This window comes from Vitis riparia, chromosome 12 (genome assembly GCF_004353265.1).
Source record: "Vitis riparia cultivar Riparia Gloire de Montpellier isolate 1030 chromosome 12, EGFV_Vit.rip_1.0, whole genome shotgun sequence".
Classification (NCBI taxonomy): domain Eukaryota; kingdom Viridiplantae; phylum Streptophyta; class Magnoliopsida; order Vitales; family Vitaceae; genus Vitis; species Vitis riparia.
Window position 1 is genome coordinate 21356172 of NC_048442.1, and position 20227 is coordinate 21376398.

The 20227-nt window shown below is 29.6% G+C and overlaps 1 protein-coding gene across 4 annotated transcripts; it reads left to right on the forward strand.

Annotated features, from left to right (window-relative positions):
- Positions 1-8584: 8584 nt before the first annotated feature.
- On the forward strand, positions 8585-18765 carry LOC117926906 (probable LRR receptor-like serine/threonine-protein kinase At1g07650). 4 transcript variants are annotated; one of them, XM_034846218.1, is made up of 24 exons: positions 8585-8824; positions 8934-9108; positions 9767-9838; positions 10024-10092; positions 10287-10358; positions 10587-10658; positions 10763-10834; positions 11036-11107; positions 11193-11264; positions 11361-11432; positions 11532-11603; positions 12091-12162; positions 12243-12308; positions 12574-12639; positions 12725-12763; positions 12922-12977; positions 13761-14146; positions 14237-14432; positions 15273-15419; positions 16075-16193; positions 16688-16898; positions 16996-17236; positions 17767-17917; positions 18124-18765. In XM_034846218.1, the coding sequence occupies exons 1-24, from the start codon at positions 8737-8739 to the stop codon at positions 18499-18501; spliced, it is 3036 nt and encodes a 1011-aa protein (XP_034702109.1). In that variant the 5' UTR covers positions 8585-8736; the 3' UTR covers positions 18502-18765. The 4 variants fall into 4 exon arrangements, with proteins under 4 accessions (XP_034702109.1, XP_034702111.1, XP_034702112.1 ...); XM_034846219.1 differs by having other exon boundaries at positions 8750-8824; positions 8904-9108; XM_034846220.1 differs by lacking the exon at positions 10024-10092.
- The last annotated feature ends 1462 nt before the right edge of the window (positions 18766-20227 follow it).

Consider the following 20227-nt stretch of genomic DNA (forward strand, 5'->3'; position numbering starts at 1 on the left):
ATATGTCTAAATTATAACTCAACAATCCAAATTATTAAATTGTATCTCACTCCATATTAGATTTCATCACAAGCACATTGGTTAGAAAATATTATTCCTCCTATAAAACCACCTATTTTATTATTCTCTAAGTATTAGTTTCATTTTAATGTAAATACTTTGAATTACCCTTAATAATATATAATAAAAATTAAAAAAAAAACATTCAAATACATTTATTTAGTATATAACTTGATATTGCATATATCTAGAAAAGTTGAATTTGGAATTAAGATTACATTGATTATACAAAAATCTGGAAATTTAATGACCGTGTGAGAACCTAATACTAATAGTTTTTCCCATGTGGTTCAAACATAAAAATCAATCCATCAATTTTATCATAAGAAAACTTTATTAAATTTTATCATCATTAATATTATCCAATAATTTTTTAGTCATTCAATTCAAATTTATTTCTCTATATTTAATTACTTCTCTTTTTAGTAAACTTAAAATCAATAAACATGTAACAAAAATAATGTTTTAGTTAACTATTAAAATTTTAAAATAACATTTTAAAAATAACAATTTTAAAATATAAAACTCGATAAATTTTTAATATGAAATTTTAAAATTTTGAACTTGATAATTTTAAAACTTGATAATCTCAACAACACTTTATAAGTTTCCTAATTTTAAAAATCAGAATTTAAAAAAAAAAAAAAAAAGGAAAAACATACAAGGTGCTTGAGTGTTTTCCATGCAAGCATTCGAATGCCTTAGAATGCTTAAGTGAATAGTTGGACGGTCGAGCTCTAATTCCAGGTTTTTTTTTTTTCCACTTTTGCTTAATTAATATTAGCAAAATACAAAAAAATAATAATAATAAACTAGTAAGGGAAAAATAAAACAAAGATCAACCCTAACAAAACATGAGTTTCATTCTTATTATTTTTCACCTTTTGAAATTGTTTCCTTTTTGGCTCTGACGACTAAGTGGTGGTCAATTGCAGACAAAAGATGCCAGCTAGCAAAATAAATGCCGATGGTGGGGACAACCAAAGAGTCAATTCAAAATTTCAAATATATGCAGCTGAAACCGCGTTATATTTTCTCTGGTCAAATACAAATATCCAAGTGTGTGGGCGTGAGTGGCCATGACTTTGCTTTATCACATTTCCCTGTCATCTCACTGTCTTAATAATCATTTTCAATATGTTCCAAAACTTCCTGCTGACCCAATAAAAGACTCCCCCAAAATTTCCCATTTCTAATACCGTGTTTATTTTTTTGGTTGTTTATTAAAATTAATTCATTTTTAAAATTTAGATGATATATTTTTCTATTTTTTCATGATTTATTGTAAATTTTTTTAAAAAAAATCAAAATATTTAATTTTTTTATAAAAAAATAATATATTAATTTTTCTTTACCTTTTAATACTTAATATAAATAAAATACTATAAAAACAAACAACATAATATTTAATACTATTAAGCATTAAGATTTTATTTAAAATTAAGTAAAAAAACAAGTATCACCTAAGTCTATTTATTAATTGAGAAACCTTTCTAAAGGTTAAAAGTTTAAATTATTTTAAATACTATTTTATTTCTATTTTTATTTTTATTTCTGCTTTATTTTTAAGTCCAAGAAACACTACCATGTAACAAAAATTTAAAGCTTTTTTTTAAGGAATGTGTAAAATAGATGGAACTTTTAAAATACATTTATTTATTTAAAAAATAAAAATAAAAATAAAAAATATTATTTTTTATCAATTTGCCTTGGAATCCATTTTTAAAAAAAACAAGTTCACTTTTTATACAATAGTATTCGAGTTTTTTTTTTTTTTTTACATTAAACTCGTCTTTCCAAATATAAAAATTTATTTTTTATATGAAAAGTTTTTATGCTAAAATATCTTTTTAAAAAATGAATTCACTGAGAAATCTCATAATTTTTAAATCATTTTTGATAGAATAATTTTTAATTTTTTTATAAAAAAAAAATATTGTGGAAGATGAGTAAGGGTTCATTTAGTAATTCAACAAAGTCAACACTACTCCAATAATCAAGAGCTATATATATAAAGAAAATTAAATTCGTCCAATATGATGACTATCAATGTCTACATTGGTGTGTCTCACTCTCATTTAGGCCTTGGATTTGCTAATGATATTCCCACCATTGAAGAAGCATATCAGAATTTAGAAGATTTTGAAGGAATAGTACTGCATGTGAGTATAAATGTGTAAGCCACGCAATGAAGTTCAAGACTAATTCTCAAGTGGGAAAAATGTGAGGCATCAATGGATGACCCACATCGGCCAGCTGTGAGAGTCGACAAGACAGAAGTCTATCATCATATGCGTTTCTCTGAGAATAGCCTTTCTTGATGAGAAAGAGCGAAAAGGTGAGAGGAAGAGTCCCCCACGCCCATAAAGCATTCATGTGAAAGTATTTCAGAAGCACTTTTATATGTTCTATGTGAACGAGGGTGATGAATTGAAGCATAGAAGAAAAAGTTTGAATTTTATTCTTCTTAGTTCATGATAGCTAAAGACTAGATGCAGTGATGATACATGCATGTAACATTCATTTAAATACAAGCATAATGTGAACCAGATGAGAGGGTTGTGATATTTGCTTACAAAATTGGAAATTAAGAGGAAAAAAATAAATAAAAATAAAGGGTTTTCTTTAGCGGTCGAATTTATAATTTTTACGTAAAATAAAAAATAGTTAGATTTATTGGAAGATGTGAGGAAAAGAAAATATAGAAGAAAAGAAAATTAAAATAGATAAATTATTTTTATGAGTTATTTTAAAATTATTTTATTTATTTTTATTCTTTTATGCAAAGATTAAAATTTGAAAATGCATAAATTTCTCTAATCATTTTAATTATATTTTATTTTCTTTTATATTTTTTCATAATGAAAAAAATTATGAGAAAATAATTTTCTTTAAAAAAATCTTTTTTTAATACTCTCATAAAACCAAATATAGCAACAACAAAATTATAAAAAGGTAAATTAAAAATAAATAAATATATTGAAAATTAATAAGTTATTTTAACACACATTTTAAAATTTATTTCAATTATTTTTCCTCTTGTAAAGATTAAATAATTTGAAAACATGTGAGTTTTTAATTGATTTTATTTATATTTTATTTTATTTATCATTTTTATGGGAAGCTAAGTATGATAAAATCATTTTCTTTAATATTTTTTTTCCTTTCCTAGTATTTTTCTATAAATCAAGTATTAAAACTTTCAAATTTTCTTTATAGATATTTATTAAAGTTAATGCCACATCAATAAGAAAAATTAATGTCTTCTATGTCATAAATGTCATTTTATAATCAATTAGATGTACAAGATACCAATTTGATTAAATGAATTTAACCATAGATTTCATATACTTTAATTTATTTAAACATATATATATAAGTGTTTACAATATCTCACATCGGATAAGAGAGAAAGTTCATGGTATTATAATGTAAAAACTCTTGTTAACCGTATAGACGCGTTTTAAAGCTGTAAGAGCCCTTTTGGGTCTAGAGCGGACAATATCTATATGGTTAGAAGAGGGTCGTTACAAATGGTATTAGAAACGATCCTTAAACCCAATGTGGAGGTTTGTCTGGCCACGTAATCCCATGGGACATAATAAGAATGTTGTATTTGCATAGAAGAGTGTTTGTAATGTCTCACATCGGATAGGGAAGAAAGTTTATGACTGTATAGGCTTCTCTTAACCCTATAAACGTATTTTAAAGCCGTAAAGGCTCCTTTAAACCCAGAGTGAATAATATCTACACGATTGGGAGCAAGTTGTTATATATATATATATATATATATATATATATATATATTTTCTAGTAGAGTGTTTCTTTGAAAAATAAGCTCTTTAATTAAATTTATTAGAAATAATTGAATTCTTAAACCTTTTAAAGGCTACAGAGAGTGTTTGATAAACTTAATACCTATTCAAATTTATTATAAATCATCAAATTAACACATTTATTCTCACTAATTTTAATTAATAATTATCATCATTGATTTTGTTAATTTTAAGCAATACACTATATATAGAACATTCATATTTAAAGTATTTTTAGATATGTATATATAAAACGAGTTATGAATGTGAAATTATAATTCTTGAATGTATTCTCACTAAAATGGGTAAATGTGACAACGAGGATTTGAGATTTTAAATAAGTTAATTATTTTGATTTAAAACTTAAAGTTATTTTTTACTTTAAATTGTAATATGAAATTATTTTATCAAACATGCCTAATTTATTTAATGAATTAAATTAAGTTATTAAGTCAAATTAAGTCATTAAATTAATTTACCAAGCATCCTTTTAGCTATCGATAAACCCAACAAAAAGTTTAGCAAAGAAAAAAAAATAGATATACATTAAAAATATATTAGAAAAATATAAGGAATGGAGGAGAATAACAAGCCTTTTCCCATCCCATGCCTAATTTCCATCCCTAATTAGAAGTAAAATTTTAATTAGTAATGCAAAGCATGGTTAAAATAAAACCACAAAACAAAGAGGGTCATTTTATCATACATTGGAAGTCCCTACTTCTAATTTTTTAATCATTACATTTTAAAAACAATCATAATAATTGAAAATTAATAATTTAAATTAATTCTCAATCATGCATGATTTGTGATTTAAGAAAGGCATCATCCAAAACTTTCAGAAAACAAAATGATGGGAAACTTGATAGAAATGGACATGAAGATAGGATGGTCCTACATCTAGTCGTACTAGTTGACTCGTTAATACTAAGTTTGAATTTTATTATTCAAGGGTATAACTAATTTTAAATAGAAATTAAAACTAAATAGTACTTATTAGTATTAAATATTAGATCATTTATTTTTATAATATTTTATTTTTATTAAGTATTAAAAAAATTGATATATTATTTTTTATTTTAGGAAAATTCAAATATTTTAGTTTTTCTATTCAACAAAAAAAAATAGAATAAGTCATAAAAAATAAAAATAAAAATAAATAATTTAAAATTTAAAAGCAAATTTATTTTCAATAAAAAAATTTTAAAACAAACATTTTTCAAGGTTTTGGTTGAATAGAAAGAACTAAAATATTTTACTTTTTCTGAAGGAAAAAAAGTAACATATTATTTTTTTTTTAATTTGTATATTTAATAAAAATAAAAATGATAAAAAATGACAACCTACTACTTAACACTATCAAGTACCACTTAGTTTTAAGTTCTATTTAAAACTAAGTAAAATAAACAAACATCAACTAAATTTTATTTTATTATTTTATAACTCAATCTCATTTTTTTATATCTTGGTTTTATTTATTCATATCCAACCACATTTATTTATATTTAAATTTTATTTAATTATAAAATTATTTAACAATCCAGATTTTACCATATACTTTCAATGAGTTAGATTGTATTTTCATTAAATATCTAGTTATAACCTTACAATTTCATATAAAATAGTGAAAGGTAGCTAAGAAGAAATCTAATTAAAAATTTAAAAAGATCCGGATAAAAATATGAGATAATTGTCAAAGTAAAAAGCAAATAACTTCAATATATTTTTAAGTAAAATTTAATGTTTAATCCTTAATTATTTAAGTTAAATTATTTTTAAATTATTAACTTAAAATTGAATACTTAATTTTCAATTTAAGTATTAAGATAGTTTATTATAAAAATAATTTAAAATTTATTTTAAATTATCAAATTAACAAATTTACCCTTATTACTTTTAACTAATATTTATATTTTCACATATCTTACATAATAAATTTATTTGTTAAACATTTACATTTAAAGTACTATAAATGCATCATATAACTATAAAAATATTTTCTACAATAATGTGATGTGAATGTAAAATCATAATTATAAAATATACTTTCCTTAAATATAAGCAAATGAGGTAAAAAAAAAAAAAACTAAGATTAAGAATACTGATTTAATAATTTAAAATGACTTAATAATTTAATTTAATTCATTAATTAAATTAAATATATTTTGTAAAACAATACAATTTAAAGTAAAACATAATTTTAAGTAATAAATAATAATAATTAACTTGTTCTTAAATCCATATTTTTATTTGACATTTTTACTTTCATTTGTCCTAATTACCTTTATGATCTTTTTTGTTATTCCACGACTTTTATTGTCCTAATTATAATTTGTAAAGATAAATATATTAATTTGATTATTTAAAATAAATTTTAAGTTAATTTTATCAAACAACCTTAATATTTAAAATAAGAATTAAATAATAAATTTTAAGTTAATAACTTAAATATAATTTAACTTAATAATTAAAATTATTTTTTACTTGAAGTTATGATATTATGTCATTTGATCGAATATATATAATCACTTAACGACTTAATTAAGTTATTAAATAATATTAAATATTTAAATTGATTTAACTACCAACTCCAAAGATACTGATTCTAGAAGTGGATGTCGATGATTGAAACTAAGTAATAAAATCAAAATACAAAACAAGACAAAAAAATAAATGGAATGGAAAAAATATATGCTTGACATGGTCCCAATGTCCCATTTCTTTTTGTAGGTGTCAATTGGGTAATGTGGGCCATGTGGGCCCTCTTTAATGTCATGGAAAAAGCTAAAAATAAATTTGTATGATGAATGATGAATGTGGGGCGAGCTAGTAGTCCTTTATTCTTGAGGAGATGTGGACAAACGCAAGTTTAGAACTTTGTTTTAAAGCCTCTCGCCTCTCACCATCCAAGTAGCCACTAGTGTAAAACGCGTGGAAATTCTAATAATGGTACGGTTGGGTTTCTCTTATTTACTTCCTTTAGCCCCGGTGGGCCATCTCTTTGGCACTTATTTGCTATTGCCACTACTTAAAAGATTACTGATAACATATAGTAATGGTTTTCAGCTGTATGGATTTTGACTGCACACAAGTCAACATCTTTGAGCTGATAATTCAAAATTGGAGATTGTAGTATGAAATCAATAAATTCTATAATGAGTTTTTTGGATCAACTTCGACCAGTTCATTAGTTTATGGTTATATTTTTGTTAAGGAGATATGATATGCATTTCGAACCTAAATCTTACCGATTTAAACTTTTAGAAAAATTGATAATTCAATATGATATCTGAAGTTGGTTTTGCGAGAAGTTGTGAATTCGATTCATCTATTCACAATTTACTTATTGCACATTGAGAAATATGGTATGTATATTGAGTCCAAATTCTCCAAACTTAATAAAGTTTTTCATTTGGTTAAAAAGCTGGATTTCAATTTTGTAAGTGATTCAAGCCATTATAAACATCAGGAATCTAATCATCATAAAAAATTATAAATTATAAAAGTATTAATATTAAACAACCACATGTTCAACTTTATAAATAGCGGGAGTCAAAAGTTTAAAAACCTAAAAAAATAAAAAAAATTACGCAAAATCAATCATATATAATATAAAATTGATTTGAATTAAAAATTAAATAAAATAATAGTTTCAGTGTTCAAATTTGATAAAGTGTTGTAATTATGACTATTTGTTATAAAATTAGTTATATCGATCTATGTCCACAACTTTAAAACACGTCTACAAAGTTAAGAGAAGTTCATACTTATATAATACAAAAAAATTTATCTCTTATCCAATGTAGAGCATTACAAACACTCCACATGAAGAAACAACATCATTATTGTCTTTATTATGTTTCACATGATTACAGAATTATTGGGTTAAATAAACAAACATCCTTCACGGTGTCAAACAAACTTCTATACTAATTTCATTTGTAATAATTTGTTCTCAATCGTATAGATGTTGTCTATTTTGTTTTTAAATGAGTTTTCATGATTTTAAAAGGAATTTCATATTTATATAATATCAGAAACTTTCTCTCATACCCGACATAGATATCACATTGCCTTTCAAGCCTTGGATCCTTCAAATTTCACTTACACTAACTTTGATTCCATTGTCACAAACTTGGGCGAGTCTACAACTTCACTATCCAAGATTTTCCCATGAACAAATATTGGCTATGTTTCAACATCATGATCATTATTTATTTAATAAAGAAAGGCCAAATCCTCAATTTCTCAATCATTCCACTACTTGATTACCATCCATATTTCTCACGCCTTCACAAAATAATAAAATCATTCCATCATTATTCTAGAATCGTGGAAGATCACCCACTTTCTAATTTTCTAAATAATATTAAATTATAGAGCATCTCATGATTCAAGCTTGTATCTGGTCTGAAAACATACATGGGATTTTCCCACTATGGATGTAGGCAATAAAAAGGGTCCTCTGCCCTTGTTATTAATTTGCTATGTGAAAATGGAGTCAATACACTGAGTCACTGACATGTAGATTTAAGAAAGAGAAAATTTGTAAATACTTAAATTTAAATAATTTTTAATTGAATTCTTATATAAAAATATTTTTAAAATTATGATTAAATGTGTCGTACATGCAGTAAAGCTAAAAGCAGTGTGTGACTAAATTCTATAATAAATCTCATGCAGCTCGCACTCTCATCCTTGTCCAATCCCCATGGTCCCATCTCCATTTGTCTCTCTCTCTCTCTCTCTCCACCCTTCCAAAAACTCAGAAAACAGCTTCAAGCTAAGTTGATCTCTTCACCAAATTACTTATATAAAAAAAGGCAGCGGCAGGCAGCAGAATCCACACTAGATCTTCCAAATGGGAGCTGAACCCATCATTGTCTTTTCAGTTCTCTTTATCTTCTTCACCGTCCCTGGATTCTCAGCCAAGCTCCCAGCAGATGAATGTAAGAGATACGGAGATACCCCTTTTTTTCTGCTCTGGTTTGTGGGTTTTGGTGGTGGTAACTGGTAACTTCTAACTAGAAATGAATTGGTTTTTTTCTTTGGATGCAGTGAAGGCGCTGAAGGTGATTGGGACGAGATTGGGGAAGAGGGATTGGGATTTTGGGAAGGACCCATGTAGTGGAGAAGGGAACTGGAGTTCTGTGAATGAGAAAAAGGGGGTTGAGAGCTCTGTAACTTGTGACTGCACTTTCCACCACAATGCCTCCTGCCATGTAGTAACCATGTACTCGTCTTCTTCCTCTTTTTCTCTGCTGTTCTTCACTAATTCCACATCATGAATCGGTCTGAATTTTTCCCTTTTAGAAAAAGACAGTCTGATTATTTCTTCTATTTATTTCTGCAATTAATTTGTCTATTTTAGTGAGATCGGCTAGTTTTGAGAAAATTAATGTTTTTATGGTTGGAAAAATTAATTCATTTTCATAAACATGAAGTCATCAGAAACAAAATCTTATTTTTTTTTTATTAATTAGTTGTTATTAATTTATCTTCAACTTTAAAAAAAAATTAATAGTTTTTTTAAAAAAAAATAAAATATGTGTGAAAAAAAAACCTGCCATTGGCTGGAAAGTATTAGCTGATGTAGTACAAGTAGCGGTGATCAGAGCTCCACCTGGACTACTTTCCCTTTCTTTTTTGTTCCATTTCTAAAGTCAACTAAGCTTCACCATGATCTTGATTTCATAGACCTAAGTGCCATTGATTTGAAAATATATTTTGAATTGTCATATTTTAAAAAATATTTTTTAAAATTACCATTTTCTTTTTCAAAATCTAGTTCTTATTCTCCACTTCAAGAAAAGAAAGAAAAAAACAAGCCCTCAATTCTCTATGTTGTTATTTGTTATGGTGAATTCTAACAGGGTATATGTTAATTGCAGAGCTTTAAAAGCACAAAATTTATCAGGAAGCCTACCACCAGAACTCTCCAAACTTTATCACCTCAAACATCTGTAAGCAGTTCTGTACTCTTTGTGCTACTTTTTCACTCCATTTTGCTCTTTTACTAAATGTAGATGAGACCATACATTCTACATACAAATATGTAGAATGAACTATAAAAATAATTGAGTGAAAATACATATACATACATGTATACAATTCAATTTTAGTATGCTAAATTCAGATATTAATTCAGGGACTTGTCTCGCAACTTATTTAGCGGTTCGATACCTTCCCAATGGGCTACCATGCGTTTGGTCGAACTGTAAGCATTGTCATCATCCCCACCATCAATGCTGATTATGTTTTATTTTTATGTTACATTAATTTCTGTAATGGGCTTGGCATGTAACATAATTTATTCTGTAAAATGAGGATTAAAAAAAATTTATGGTCATTATTTGTTAATTATCGGTTGGGAAACCAAAACTTGTATTGATATGTTTACTGAACATGCAGCTCCTTGATGGGGAACAGGCTATCTGGTCCATTCCCAAAAGTCCTCACCAACATCACCACCCTCAGGAACCTGTATGTTCTAAACTTTTTCCTTTGGTTTTTCATTATTGATTATGTATTTAAGTAATGTTAGGGGTGGTAATGGATTGAAATCGAGTTTTGAATAAGTTTTAGTGAATGCTGTTTGAAGGGTTGTGGGTGTATGCCAGGGATTATACTTACCTCTTAAATAAATGGGATATTGCAAATTCATTTTAGATTAGTTTGATTTAAGTGAGCATTTATTTGTACAAATCACAGGAGCATAGAAGGGAACCTGTTTTCAGGACCTATTCCTCCAGAGATTGGAAAGTTGATCAGAATAGAAAAAATGTAATTCTTTTCTCCTTTTTCATGCATATGTTAATTTCTTGAGATTGTCTCTTAACTATTCAACTTTTACTATGATTAATATTGTTACTACTGTCTATTTTCAGGGTTCTATCGTCAAATGCCTTCACAGGAGAACTGCCAGTGGCACTTGCCAAGTTGACTAACTTGACTGATATGTAAGCAAACTTATTCTTCCTTATTAATTTCGTGGTTCTACTGACCAAAAGATCAGTGAGAAAAAATTAGTGACAAGTTTTGTTAATTTCAATTAGCATTTTGGTTTTCCTATTGGAATGAAGTATAGCATGGCCAGGCTCTAGACCTAAGGATTTTGTTTGAAATGCCTGTTAAGTGTTTGTTTGTTTGACTCATTTTAGGAGGATAAATGACAATCATTTCTCTGGAAGGATACCTGAGTTCATCGGCAATTGGACACATGTTCAAAAACTGTATGCTTCTGCACTATAGTTTTTTTAAGTACGTGTTGAACCTCTACGGTTATTGAATTGTAGCATTATCTGCTTTATGTTGCAGGCACATTCAGGGTAGCTCTCTCGAGGGGCCTATTCCTTCAAGCATTTCTGCTCTGACAAGCTTAAGTGATCTGTATGCCAATTGTAATAATTTGTTTTTTTGTAATTTCTTTCATATATAAGATGAGTTAATTGAACAATTGCTCTTACGTTTATATGGTTTTTTTAGGAGGATTAGTGACTTAAAAGGTAGAGGGTCTACTTTTCCACCATTGAGTACCATTGAATCCCTGAAGACATTGTGAGTTGAATTTGTTGGATGTTATGCTGTTTTCAGTTGTTAGGCTTAATATTGTGCATTTGTTTAAATTAGGTATTTAACTTCAATTGTGAAATGCAGGGTGCTGAGAAAATGCTTAATACATGGAGAAATTCCAGAATATATAGGGGATATGAAGAAACTGAAGCACTTGTAAGTAGTTTATTTAAGTCCTTAAAAATCCATGGGCTCTATTTCAGAACCATTTTTTCACATTTATTTCTATTTCACAAGATAGAATAGAAGTTAAGGTTTTGGTTTGTGTTTGGGAACAAGTAGATCCTAGGAATTATATTGGGAAATCCCAATAATGTTTGTCCATAAAAGACAAGTTATTGTTGCCACGTTAGAATGGAAATATTAATAACATGATATACAGCCTGATCTAAGAGCATGAAAATTTCATTCCATTTTCATTTTCATTCATCCAGACTATGATCATTATCTGAATCACTATGATTATTGTAGTTTTTACACTCCACGTTCCATCCTGCCATGCATGCTTCTTTAGGAAGTTAATATTTGATATGGAGAAGAAATATTTGTGCTTCTTTATTTTCTTAATGTTTTAGTTCAATTATCTGAATCAGTTTTGACTTCACAACTGATAACTCATTCACACATTCCTTTATCGATGTAGAGATCTTAGTTTCAATGAGTTGGCTGGTGAAATTCCTACATCATTTCAGGAACTAGCTAAAACCGATTTCATGTAAGTGAATATCTTAAATAATGCATCCTTCTTTTCCATTTGCTCATTAAAATAATGAAAATGGTCCTTTTCTTTTCCAGGTATTTGACAGGGAATATGCTCACTGGACATATACCTGACTGGATCCTAGGAACAAACAAGAATTTGTATGTGTGCTTCTGTGAAATTTACTTGTAAAACTTCAATTTCCACTTCCATCACCAGAAACAGTTTTCATAACATGTCAGCTTTATGATACTGTTTACTTCTGGTCTGGCCAACATCTTTTAAAGCAAATCTTTCCATCCATGAATGATATAATATTTCATCCATTCCCATCCTTGAATACTCTCTGATATTTTGTTTTACTGCCTCTCTGTAGGTTTTGGTATATGATTATTATTGATGTTATCTCTTGATTTTGGTTTACAGTGATCTTTCTTATAACAATTTCACTTGGGATAGTTCAAGTCCGGTTGAATGTCCTCGAGGGAGCGTGTAAGTGATTTTAGATTATGTTTCCTCTTGTCTTTCAATCCTATGGCATTATATAAACTCATAAGTTATTTTACTCCTTTTCCAGAAACCTAGTGGAGAGCTACTCATCATCATCAGTTAGACGGTAAGACCTGTGTGCCTGAATTGTGAATTTCATACTGAGATGTTACTCCCTTGAAATTTGTGAATAATAGATACCATCTCTTGATGTGTATAAACATACACATAGAATTGTAGGCTATTGATAATGCTTGTCTGTTTTCCTTTTCTTCTGTATTGCAGAAGTATTCATTCATGCCTAAAACAAAACTTTCCATGTCCCGCTTCGAGTAATCAATGTGAGTAAATCCCTTTTGGCTTAAATTTCATTCTATGGAGCAGTAGTTTGAGATAACAATATATTTATCAATTTGCAACTCAGCATTATGAATAACCAATAAACAATGAACAAATAAGCAACAGGCCTTGACTTCCCTGACAGCACACTTACCTAGATTGTAGATCTGCTAACTTTGTGACTGTAAAGAGGAAATTAATTTAAAAAGTACATTTCCAACAATGGCATCTAAACTTACAACAATAGACACTATAGACTCACAATGGGCAAAAACAAGATGCTATTGTAGAACCACTAATGTGTTTCCCAGTTTGCTTTCTTTCTGTATGCCTATAAGATATTTCAGAGATTTTTTTTTCCTTTAAAAAAAAAAAGGAAAAATTGGTAGTGAAAAGAGCCATGCATAGTGGTTTCAGGAATTATTCTTAATAATTACTATAACCATGAAAATTTTGGGAATATAAAATTGTGAAGGATGGTTTGAGGTATCATTCTCTTGATAAAGTGGGAAAAAGATATGGACCCTGGTTAATCCTTTTATCGATCTTTCGAAGAAAAATATAGAAATGATTGTGAGAGGCAGTTCCATTCAGATTATATAATTTAGAGAAACATCATTATTGATGGAAAGACATAGAAGTTAATGCACAACAGATATGAGAACTGTTGCAAACCTATTTCTTTGTTGAATCAATTAGGATAGCCATTCTTCTTCCCATCTTTTGGCAAAGATTTCGAATTTTTTATTCCTAAATCCTGTTTTGAATTTTCAATATTTTAACAGATCATTATTCCTTGCGCATTAATTGTGGTGGAAAAGAAACAAGTATCAATGGTAGCACCACGTATGAAGCTGACTTAGAACCAACCGGTGCTTCAATGTTTTACTTGGGTCAGCACTGGGCATTCAGCAGCACTGGAAACTTCATGGACAATGATGTTGATGGGGATGCCTATATTGAAGCCAATACTTCTTCCCTTTCCAATGTCTCTGTGCTTGACGTCGAGCTTTACAAAAAAGCGCGTGTTTCTCCCCTCTCCCTGACTTATTATGGACTATGTCTTGGAAATGGGAATTACACTGTTAAACTTCACTTTGCAGAGATTATTTTCATAAATGACAAGTCCTTTAACAGCCTTGGGGAGCGTATATTTGATGTGTACATCCAGGTAACTAGACTATACAGAATGGGAAAAAATTGGCTGTACTGAAATTTCATAGTGATTACCACTTTATCTTCTATATTTGTTTGAATGTAGGGAAAGTTGGTCCTGAAAGATTTTAACATTGAAAAGGAGGCTGGTGGGACTGGCAAGCCCATTATAAAGAACTTCACTGTAGAAGTAACAAGTCACACTTTAAAGGTCCAGTTTTACTGGGCTGGACGAGGGACAACCGGAATCCCCCTGAGAGGATTTTATGGGCCTCTCATATCTGCAATATCAGTGGATCCCAGTAAGTTATTCTAACTTCGATGAATTGCATCTTTTTCTTGCATTACCTCTCGGTTAAATTGTGTGGACTTTAAAAATAGAGGAGCTTGTTAAGGGAAAGACAATGTATAATTATGATTTGCTTAATAGTTTATATCTAGACTGAGTCCTATTTAAAACATTGGTTCTAGACATTATCAGGATTGAGTTCTGGCTTAGGCAAATGATCATGGAGCCAGATTGGTCTTGCTGAAATCGGGTACCCACATCTCATAATTCAAACTGAGGAATAACAAAAAACCATTTTTTGTCTTAAGAAAATGAAAGAGAATGAACTGAACCCCCACAAATCATTCAGTATCTCATAACGGTTTCTAATTAGGCCTGATTTGTCAGGCATCCAAATGAGGAACCTCACACTCTTTATGTATGGGTTGCCTATTGAAAACTGAAGTAGACTGTCCCACATTGTATTTCACTTCTCTTATTACTTGTAAACACTTCTTAGACATGCTGACTTGAGACTAGTAAAAACAAATCTATCAGTGAGAATTATTGGCAAAACATAAATGTTGCAAAGCTCGGTTTAGAAGCTCCAATCCATTACTAAGGAAAGGTAAGAATTGTCCTTATTGGGCCAGACAGGGAGTTTTTTGGGTTGGATTCTTACAAGTTGGCTTCAGTTAAGAACTTCAAATCATTTTTGTAGTATTTAATGAGTTTAACTTCGTAAGAAAAAAATATAATTTAATGCTGAAGTTTTTGATGTTTCTGAAAGTTAAAGGCTTTTCTCTTATTTATTTATTTAAAAATCAACTGTTGTTACAATTGTTTGATAGCTATATTGCCTCATTTTGCACAGATTTTGAACCTCCTTCCCCTCCTGGAAAAAATTGGGACATTAAAATAGTGGTTGGGGCTGCAGCTGTTGCAGTAGTTCTTGTTCTTCTGACACTGGGTATTTTACGGAGGAAAGGCTGGCTTGGAGGCAAAACATCTGAAGATAAAGGTAGAAACATTTGATCACACATTGTAATCAAATTTTCTCATTACTGTGACTCCTAATATACTGCTATCTCTGCTATTACATATGTTGTGATTATTCAACAACATCATAGATGAGGATGGTGGTGTACATATAATGCATGCTAGAAGGTTGTGCAATTATATGGTGCATCATAGTACAGAATATTATAAATTATAACAGCACCAACTTATTCAACAATTGCTACTACAGCTAGTGAGGAATTAATCTATGTTACTGAAGTCAAATAGGAAAACCATGTTCAAGTTTTTAAACTTTGATTAGTCCCGAGTTTAGCTGCTCAGTAAAGTCAATAAGTTATAAGGACTAACTTTTCTAACAAAAAAACTTTTCATTTTTGTTCACTTTTTTTAATTATTATTTTTAGAAATCAGAAATGGCTTTTCTGTAGTCATAGTTAAGTAAATATATTATACATTGGAGCATAGGTCCATAAGGAATTTGAAACTCAATAGAATTTTTTCATCAATATGCTATTCTTTTATGAAATTAGAGTGACTTGTTGAAGACAATTTTTGTTAAGTCCAAGTTTTCAAGAAAGAAACATGGCAGCATGAGTTAAGTCTAAACATGCCTGTAGTTACAAATGCATCTCTGACAAATACTTCACCTTGAACAGAGCTTAGAGGTCTAGACCTGCAAACAGGATTATTTACATTAAGACAAATCAAAGCTGCAACCAAGAACTTTGATGCAGAAAACAAGCTGGGAGAAGGTGGTTTTGGTGCAGTTTTCAAGGTAATATTTATTTTCCGCTATTTAATGCCTGCTCTAAATGCTCTTAATGTTTAGTTGGGATGATTGGAAAACAACTCACTACTATAGGAATGCTGATGAAATGAGTCATGAGTCATACTTGTTAGAACCTGTTAGGTGGTAGTCCTACACTAAGTTTAGGAAAAATGACCATAAGCACTTGTCATATTGATAAATTATGGCCATGGAAATTCAAATAGATTTCAGAGCCTCCTTCTTTCATGTGTTTTTTCCAGAAACTCCAGCAAAATCTAAGGAAAAGATTTGATGGCTTGGTCATAAAAATGAAAACCTCTGAAAAGCTTAATAAGATTGGTCTTGGGAGGTGGGGCTTTGAGGTCTGTTTCATGAGTGGCCAAATCAACAATTTTTACCGGTCAATAGGCAACTGGTGTGTAATTATGAGAACAGAATGATAGTAATCTTCCTTTATTAGCATTAAATCTAAGGTTGGGAATCCTCTTTATTGAATGTAGGGTACATTATCAGATGGAACAGTTATTGCAGTGAAGCAGCTTTCCTCAAAATCTAAGCAAGGAAACCGTGAATTTGTGAATGAAGTAGGGATGATATCTGCACTGCAACACCCAAATCTTGTTAAGCTGTATGGATGTTGTATTGAAGGCAATCAGTTATCGCTGGTATATGAATACATGGAGAACAATTGTCTGTCCCGTGCTCTTTTTGGTGAGCTTAGTGTTTTCTTTATATACTGATGGAGTCGATCAACAGCCTAGACAGTAAATAGAAAATCAATTGGACCTTTTTTTCTGATTATCTGCAGGGCGTGATGCAACATACAAACTGAAATTAAACTGGTCCACCAGACAGAATATATGTGTTGGTATAGCTAGAGGTTTAGCATATCTCCATGAAGAGTCAACATTGAAGATTGTGCATAGAGACATTAAAACTAGTAATGTTTTGCTTGATAAGGACATGAATGCCAAAATATCTGATTTTGGATTAGCAAAGCTAGATGAAGATGATAACACCCACATCAGTACTCGGATAGCTGGAACCATGTGAGTTGTTCTCTAAGAACTTTGTCTACCCATGTTTTCTTTATTACAAATGGAAAATCTAGAATTACACACACACCTACTAGTATTTAAGCAAGTAGTTAGAGCTTGAATGATGAGCTGTTTGGCTATTCTTGTAGTTTGTAGCTATCCAGATTAGTGTTACAAGTATTTTTTTGAAGCTGAAATCCCAGTTCAGAGATGAGGGTGTATTTTCCAATATCCCAATAATATTTCCATTCATGTATCATATTTTACATGAATAGAAATTGCATGAGTGACACTATTTTCCCTTTTCGTAACATTTTGGTTGATGATCCTGAGTTTCTGTTTTTTTTTTCCCTTTAGTGTGTTCTCTTTTTGTTTCTGATAATCCCATTCTACAGTGTGTATTTTTTTTTCCATATCTTTCCATTTTCCAATTCAATGGGGGGTAAGCTATGGAGAAGAGAATAGCAGCATGCATGTCACTTTTTAACTGGTGCAGTACATATGCTTACATTCTAATGTTTTTATGGCTACTAATCTTGCAGAGGTTATATGGCTCCTGAATATGCAATGCGCGGTTACTTAACTGACAAAGCAGACGTTTACAGCTTTGGAGTTGTGGCACTGGAAATTGTCAGTGGAAAGAGCAACACAAATTATAGACCAAAGGAGGAATTTGTTTATCTTCTTGACTGGGTAACTGAATCTTCCCCTAATCATATGAAACTCTTTCATCACATGTTCTACCTGATCTTATCATGTACAAATAGTAGTAACGCAAGCTGCTTATTGACCACTACTCCATTGTGCCATTTTCCACACTACATCAAATAATTTCTAAATCCTGAAGTCGTCTCTGTGTTGTTAACTTAGTTCTTCTGTTGTTTGGCGGGCTATTTCAGGCCTATGTTCTACAGGAGAGAGGAGGCCTATTGGAGTTGGTTGATCCAGACTTAGGTTCCGAATATTCATCCGAACAGGCAATGGTGATGCTGAATGTCGCTCTCCTCTGCACCAATGCATCCCCCACTCTTAGGCCTACAATGTCTCAAGTGGTAAGCATGCTTGAAGGCCGAACTGCAGTTCAGGACCTTCTTTCAGATCCAGGGTTCTCAACCATTAATTCAAAGTATAAGGCCATCAGAAATTTCTGGCAGAACCCAAGTGAAACTCAAAGCATGTCTGTCTATGGCACCTATACTGATTCCTCCGAGACAGTCACAGAAAAAGAAGAGAACAACCAGCTTTTAAGAGTCAGTTTCCATACCTGTCCTGAGTAAATGATGTATCAAATATCATGTACAGTGGCAAGGGAAAAGTCCCTTTGTATATGTCCTTGATATATCTTAGCTATTCCATAGTTTTTATACTACAGCAGTGTCCATGTAAATTTTCAGTTCAGACCTAGTTGAAATGCCTGTGAGAATGGCAGCAAGATGATCATTCTCAAGGTTTGTATTGTATGAAAAAATCTCAGTTGAAAAATCTTTATCCAAAAGCTAGCAAATATTTGGACTGATATTGGTCCTTTCACATCCTGAAAAGGTCCCTGAGGCTAGAATTCAAATTAAAGAAGAATGAAAAACAAGTCACAACAGTTTGGATAGGAAATCCAGAGTTGAAGATTGGATCAAATGCAAATCCATGTAAAAGCTCAAAAGCTCAAAAGCTCAATTATCCCTTTCTTGCCTTGTACTACTGCTCTTTGCTTTTTCTTGCAACATGCTTAGTTTTTAATTCTTGAAGTAATGAGTGATATTTAATAGTAATTTGAATACTCTAACTATCATACATTTATTTCCTTTTCCCTTTTGATATTCCTACCCACCCCTTTCTTTCCTTTTTTTTTTTTCAAATTTGAAAGTAGACTCTCATCTTCCTCATTCCGACTCTCCCAGAGAAAAAATACAAGAAAAAGAAAATAAAAGAGCAGTAGAAAAAAAGAAAAAAAAATTATTTTTATCTATTATTTTTAATTCATTTTACTTGCTTTAAAAATTTTATATAAATATTAATTAATTTAAAAAGATATAAAATTTTAATTACTTTAGTTGTTTCTTATTTTCTATCCCATTTCCTATATGAAACTAAATGTAAGAAAATAATTTTTTCTAATAATTTTTTTTTAGGCAAACATGGTCTTACCATCACCCTTCCTTCCATTTCTTTTCTTTCTTTTATTTTTTTTCACTTTTTCTTCTTCATTAAACTTTTTTGAGAAAAAAAAAATAAAACAATTGAAAAGAAGAAGAAGATAAAAGAGAAGGAGAAGAAAGACCAAAATGAAATACAAAAACAAAGGGAAGGGAAAAGAAGGGACACAAAGGGACTGAGTTAAAAGATAAAAGAGTTTGAATGTGTTTCATAGTTATTTTAGGAAGTGTTTATACCATTTTTAATATTTGAAAATTTTTAAATTTAAAGTATTAGAAATATTAGAAACATTTCTTAGAATTACTATCAAACGCCCTTTTTGTATGAGCGTGAATGTGAGGGTATTTTTATATTCATGTTTGAACTTTTAAAAAATAATAAAATAAGTAGTTGAGGAAATTAATTTGGTGAACTAAATTTATTTATTTATTCATTTATTTTGAATGAGTTTCATTCTTTCTTGTGGTAGCATGAGGAAGGATTCAAAACACTTGGCTATAAGACATTTAGGAATTTTTGTTCTAAATTATCATGCTCTTTACTTAGAGCTCATTTGATAATAATTTTAGGAAGCGTTTTTTACTTTTCTAGCATTATAAAATTTTTATCTTTCAAATATTAAAAAGGTTAAAAACGTTTCGTAAAATTACTACCAAACACACTATTAATCAATTTTATGTTGATTTCTAAATCTACGTATGAATAATGAAAATGCTAAATATACCATCCAATCCCATAAATTTTAGAGGTCTCCTTGATCAAATTGGTGTAATTTTTTTTATATAAATTAATAAAGTTAAAAGAACAAAAAATTAAACTCAATAAGAAAATATTAATAAGATTTTCTAGCAT

Bases quoted from the DNA above. Each gene is read 5' to 3' on its own strand.
- LOC117926906 (XM_034846218.1), top strand. From the start codon at position 8,737: ATGGGAGCTGAACCCATCATTGTCTTTTCAGTTCTCTTTATCTTCTTC. The intron at 9,109-9,766 runs GTACTCGTCTTC...TGTTAATTGCAG, and splicing joins TCCTGCCATGTAGTAACCAT to AGCTTTAAAAGCACAAAATT. The intron at 10,835-11,035 runs GTAAGCAAACTT...GACTCATTTTAG, and splicing joins TTGACTAACTTGACTGATAT to GAGGATAAATGACAATCATT.